At 51.3% G+C, this 5,000-nt stretch overlaps 1 protein-coding gene across 1 annotated transcript in view; it reads right to left on the bottom strand.

Annotated features, from left to right (window-relative positions):
- The window catches only part of gpc1b (glypican 1b), an 81,284-nt gene that overhangs the window by 36,340 nt on the left and 39,944 nt on the right, over positions 1-5,000 (bottom strand). Inside the window, exon 3 of the mRNA XM_062522355.1 lies at positions 4,568-4,726. Coding sequence (XP_062378339.1) covers positions 4,568-4,726 — 159 coding nt within the window. The remainder of the gene's footprint in view (positions 1-4,567; positions 4,727-5,000) is intronic.

Raw genomic sequence — 5,000 nt, 5'->3', positions numbered from 1 at the left:
GGTCCCCTTTATTTGGCAATAAAACCAGGAAGAGTGGGCCATAAATACACTGTATATAAAAGCCAGGGAGAATGAGAAAGAAGAATACGAGACAGAGATGGTGTACGTACGTGCCTGTGTGTGTGTGTGTGTGTGTGTGTGAGAGAGAGAGAGAGAGAGAGAGAAGGACGGAGAGAGCAAATAGACAGATGGAGAGAGAGAGAGGCTCAAGGAAAGGAAAGTGGTAGAGAGAGAGAAAGAGGTGAGGGGGAAGAGAGGGATAGCTTGCGAGTGCAACACGAGACAAGACAGACTGTGTGATTTGATCATGTGTGAGTCTCCCTGCGTCGTCTTGTCTCATTCTCATCTCGTCTCATCTCTGGAGTGTTCTGTGCAGCTCAGCAGAATGTCGCCACATCCAGCATAAATCAGGTCGCACAGTTGAGCCCTACACTGCCCCCCTCCCTCTCTCTCCCTCCCTCCCTCTCTCTCCCTCCCTCCCTCTCTCCCTCCCTTCCTCTCCTGTCAGGGCTGCCAGTGCTAGCTTGGCCTCGTCCCCAGCCTGCTGCTGCTGCCCTCGCCGGGCGCTTGACCTCCAGCTCAGCCAGGAAAAATGTGCCTAATCTACCCAGAGAAGCAGACCTCCAGCCCCATAACACACTGCAGCCAGCTAGACAAGGACCGGGAGACAGGCAGGCAGGCAGGCAGGGAGGCAGGCCAATGCACAACTCTGAGGACAGACAGGGAGAGAGTAGAGAGTGTGTGTGTGTGTGTGTGTGTGTGAGTGTGTGTGAGAGAGAGAGAAAGGTCAAGAGGGTCATGGAAAGACAGAATTTGACAGGTAGAAAGAGACACAGAAAAACAGAGTCCATATACAGAGTCTCTCTGCATAGGCTACATAGAGTACTACATAGACACACTGTAACTTGACACAGAGAGACAAAGACACAGATACAGAGAGAGAGAGAGAGAGAGAGAGAGAGAGAGAGAGAGAGGGAATGAGAGAGACTGATACAGCAGCACAACAGGGACTGAGATAGAGAGAAATAGAAAGGGAGAGGAGGGATAGAAAGAGAGAGAGCAATAGAAAGAGAGAAAGAGAGAGAAAGACTTATATGACAGCACAACAGGGACAGAGACAGAGAGAAATAGAGGGAGAGAAGGGATAGAAAGAGAGAGGACAATAGAAAGAAAGAAAGAAAGAGAGAAAGAGAGAGAGAGAGAGAGAGAGAGAGAGGACTCTGCTGCCATCCCCCCGTGTGCGCGTGACTGCCTCTCCCAGCCCATGGAAAGTCATCAGTGTAAAGGCATCTCCACCACAGGCAGGCGTGTGTGGGAGTCGGAGAGGTCAGTAATTCCAGCCGCAGGCTCCTCGACAGCCACCAGCTCCCCCGAGCGCTTTACCATCGCCATGGCCACCGCACAGACCCTCATAAAGACGCCACTGGACACGCCATGGCTCCCCGAGCCCGCCAAGCTTCCGAGACCAGGATTTATTTCTGTCCTCCGACTCGACACACACCGCCAGGGACACCAAAACGCTGGACGCCAAAAACACACCACTCTCCAGAACAATACAGACGAGACGAGGCGAGCGGTCAACACAGACAGAGGGGTCAGGGAGGTCATCGGAGGATCAGAGTCGTCGAGCTGAAGCGGGAGGCGTTCTGAGACGTTCTGTACTTTTGACTGACCGCAAAAGTCTCAATAAATCACGACTGCAGACCGACGCGGAGCCAGTGAAATACAGTCGTGGACTTGGAGAAAAGAAAGAGAGACAGACACAGAGAAAAAAAGGAGGAGAGGTAAAGAGAGAGGGAGTTATGTAAGCCAGCCAGGACTGTGTCCAGAACAGAGAGGGAGAGAGACGGCCGAGCACGCTCACAGCGCTCACAGACTGACTCCAGTTCAGTGGCGTCACATGGCCTGGCGAGCACACACACACACGGTCAATAGCCCATAACGGCAGACGGACATGCGAGACACACGTATGCATATGATCGCGGACATGCATTGTACACGTAATCACACAGACACACACACACACACACACACACACACACACACACACACACACACACACACACTGTTCGATTTATAGAGTTTCCTTGATGAGCACAGTGAACATCCGCTGGCCTGATTTAGTACATACTGTGTAGCATAACCAACTGAGAGTTTCCTAAACAAACACACTGTGTCTCTGATACAGAACTGTGTGTGCTGACGTGCGGCGTAGGCTAACGCTAGGACTCTGGAACAGACGGGGGAGCAGGCTAGTTCGTACAGCCTCTGGGCTGTTTTGGCAGCTGAACTTGACGTAGGGTGAAATATGGCAAGACGGCTGAGCTGAAACTGTGATTGAACTGCGTGTACAATATGTGTGTGTGTGTGTGTGTGTGTGTCTGGTGAGGAAGTGTGTGTGTGTGTTGGGGCAAGATTATGAGAGTGTGTTGTGAGACTATCAGTCTGTGTGTGTGTGTACTGTGTGTGTGTGTGTGTGTGTGTGTGTGTGTGTGTGTGTGTGTGTGTGTGTGTGTGTGTGTGTGTGTGTGTGTGTGTGTGTGTGCGTGTGTGTGTCTGTGTGTGTGTGTGTGTGTCTGTGTGTGTGTCTGTGTGTGTGTGTGTGTGTGGTGTTTGCAGTGGAACAGGGAGACAGGTGGAGCAGCTGGTGCAGGTGACCTGTGAGCCGCTCATTAGCCCAGGTGATCACCGTGGCAACACGGCAGCTTCATGAGGTGTGACGAGGAAAAAAACAACCCTCATGACTGTCAACAGGATACATCTCTCTCTCTCTCTCTCTCTCTCTCTCTCTCTCTCTCTCTCTCTCTCTCTCTCTCTCTCTCTCTCTCTCTCTCTCTCTCTCTCTCTCTCTCTCTCTCTCCCTCCCTCCCTCTCACTCCCTTCTCCCTCTTTTTCTCTCCCACTCTGTATCACTCTATCAATCTATTCCTCTATATCCACCTACTCATCTGTTTTCCAGATCAACTCTCACTCTATCTGATGTTCAGACGTCTTATTACCTACTGTGATGGCGGCCGCTCAGTAACTCCGTTGTCCTCTCCAAATGCCCTCTGTGGTAAGAGACACTAACCTGTCTCCCATATCACTTGCTTGACAGTGATGGTGAGGGGGCCTACATCAGACAGCCCTTCAGCCATCATGGGCGTCCCCTGCAGGCTCAGAGGCGGCGACGGAGACTGAGTCACGACAGCGCCGCGGTACCACCGAGGCTCGACGGCACGTCATGTCACGTCCTGTGACACGGCCGCTTTGATCTCTCGACTCAAGACACTTCGATGTGTGTGTGTGTGGGTGTGTGTGTGTGTGTGTGTGGGGTTCTGTTCCTCTACCGCTCTCATATCGAGTCCGTCTGCATCAGCAAGCTTCTCGCTTGAAGCTACAAGAACGCTATCACGGTTAATAGTGGAAGCCCCTATTCAAAATGGCAGCTCCGTAGCGCAATGAAACTGAAATGGCCCATGATAATAAAGCATCTTAATATGAGCCATAGACCTCAGTGGCCTGATCAGGTCATTGGGTTTATAGGAGTACGTTTCTCAGTGGAGAAAAAGAACTAGCCATCTTACTCCAGTCCTCGATCACGTCATACTCGAGCAACTCGGTCAACTTTGTCCACCCTGGCAGCTCGGACGCCGTGTCTTCGGGCTCCTAGGGGCCTCTGTATCCTTCGCTATTGGCCCTGGTGTCCCCAAGTGACCCTGTCCTGCATGGCCGGTCCAGACTCCTGGCCTTGCCCCTCTGCTCGTACATTTCTCAACCTTGTGTGAGGGGCCCTGTGTGGACTGATGGTGTAATGCAGATGACATCTCCCTCTCTCTCTATCTCTCTCTCTATCTATCTATCTCTCTCCCTCTCTCTCTCTCTCTCTCTCTCACTCTCTCCCTCTGTCTGTGTAACACTTGCACTCTCTCACACCTCACAGCTGTGGGAAGAGAGGAGAGAGAGCCCTGACTCAGGTTTCCTAATAGCACGGTGGTGTCGTCAACATCGCGAATGAAAGAGAAAGTGATTGAAAGAGAGAAAGAGGGAGAGAGAGTGTGAGAGAGAGAGAGATGGAGCGATTGGACACACAATCATTTAACAACAGTCATCAAGCCACCACCAGGCTATTGGTCAGATCAGTCTTGCCCATAACGGTGGTGTTGTAATGGTTGCTATCTCCCTGGACAGTGTGGTCACTCTCCCATATCACCTCTGCAAGTGAAGATAAAGAGATGGCTCTGTGCCCACTCCCTCTAAAGCCTGATGCTTGTCTCTATAACCGTGGCTCTAACGGTAGCTTTTTGAGCAACGGTGCCTGGCACCTGGAAACACACTGCCCATGGGTGGTCAGAATCCACCAGGTGAAAATCTGCTGCCCAATCAGTGGGAGACTGTCTGAACAGCATCAGCTCTGCAACAGTGTGTCCAGCAACATTTCCCAAAAGTTACGCTGTGGATCATCATGTATCATTAAGTGTGTGTGTGTGTGTGTGTGTGTGTGTGTGTGTGTGTGTGTGTGTGTGTGTGTGTGTGTGTGTGTGTGTGTGTGTGTGTGTGTGTGTGTGTGTGTGTGTGTGCCACTCACTGTCGAAGCTCTTGTACTGGGTGTTGAGGGTGATCTGCAGCGAGCGTCCCTCCTCCTTGACCAGACGCTCGAAGTCCACGCGACTCAGGTTGGACAGCTTCTCCTCCATCTCACTGGTGCAGCAGGTGTAGCCCTGAGGGCAGATACGCAAGTGCTCACCTGTGCAGGTAAGGAGAGAGAGAGAGAGAGAGAGAGAGAGAGGTTTACAACTTCATTCAACCCTAATTACACAATCCCACAGAGTTACAGTACGTCCGTAGGACCTACTGTACGAACAAAAAGCTTTAGTCAGATGGCTTGCATCCAGCACGCACACATCTTTAAAACTGATTAGCAATACACAGATCGAGAGAGAAAGGGGAGAGCTTTAACACTGCCATTAAAGCACTGTCTAAATCTCCCACACAATCACATTTGTATAGCACTCATATGA

Source organism: Sardina pilchardus, chromosome 2 (genome assembly GCF_963854185.1).
Source record: "Sardina pilchardus chromosome 2, fSarPil1.1, whole genome shotgun sequence".
In the NCBI taxonomy this organism is placed as follows: domain Eukaryota; kingdom Metazoa; phylum Chordata; class Actinopteri; order Clupeiformes; family Clupeidae; genus Sardina; species Sardina pilchardus.
Note: the sequence above shows the minus strand (reverse complement) of the source record. Positions and strands in the feature narration are given on the sequence as shown.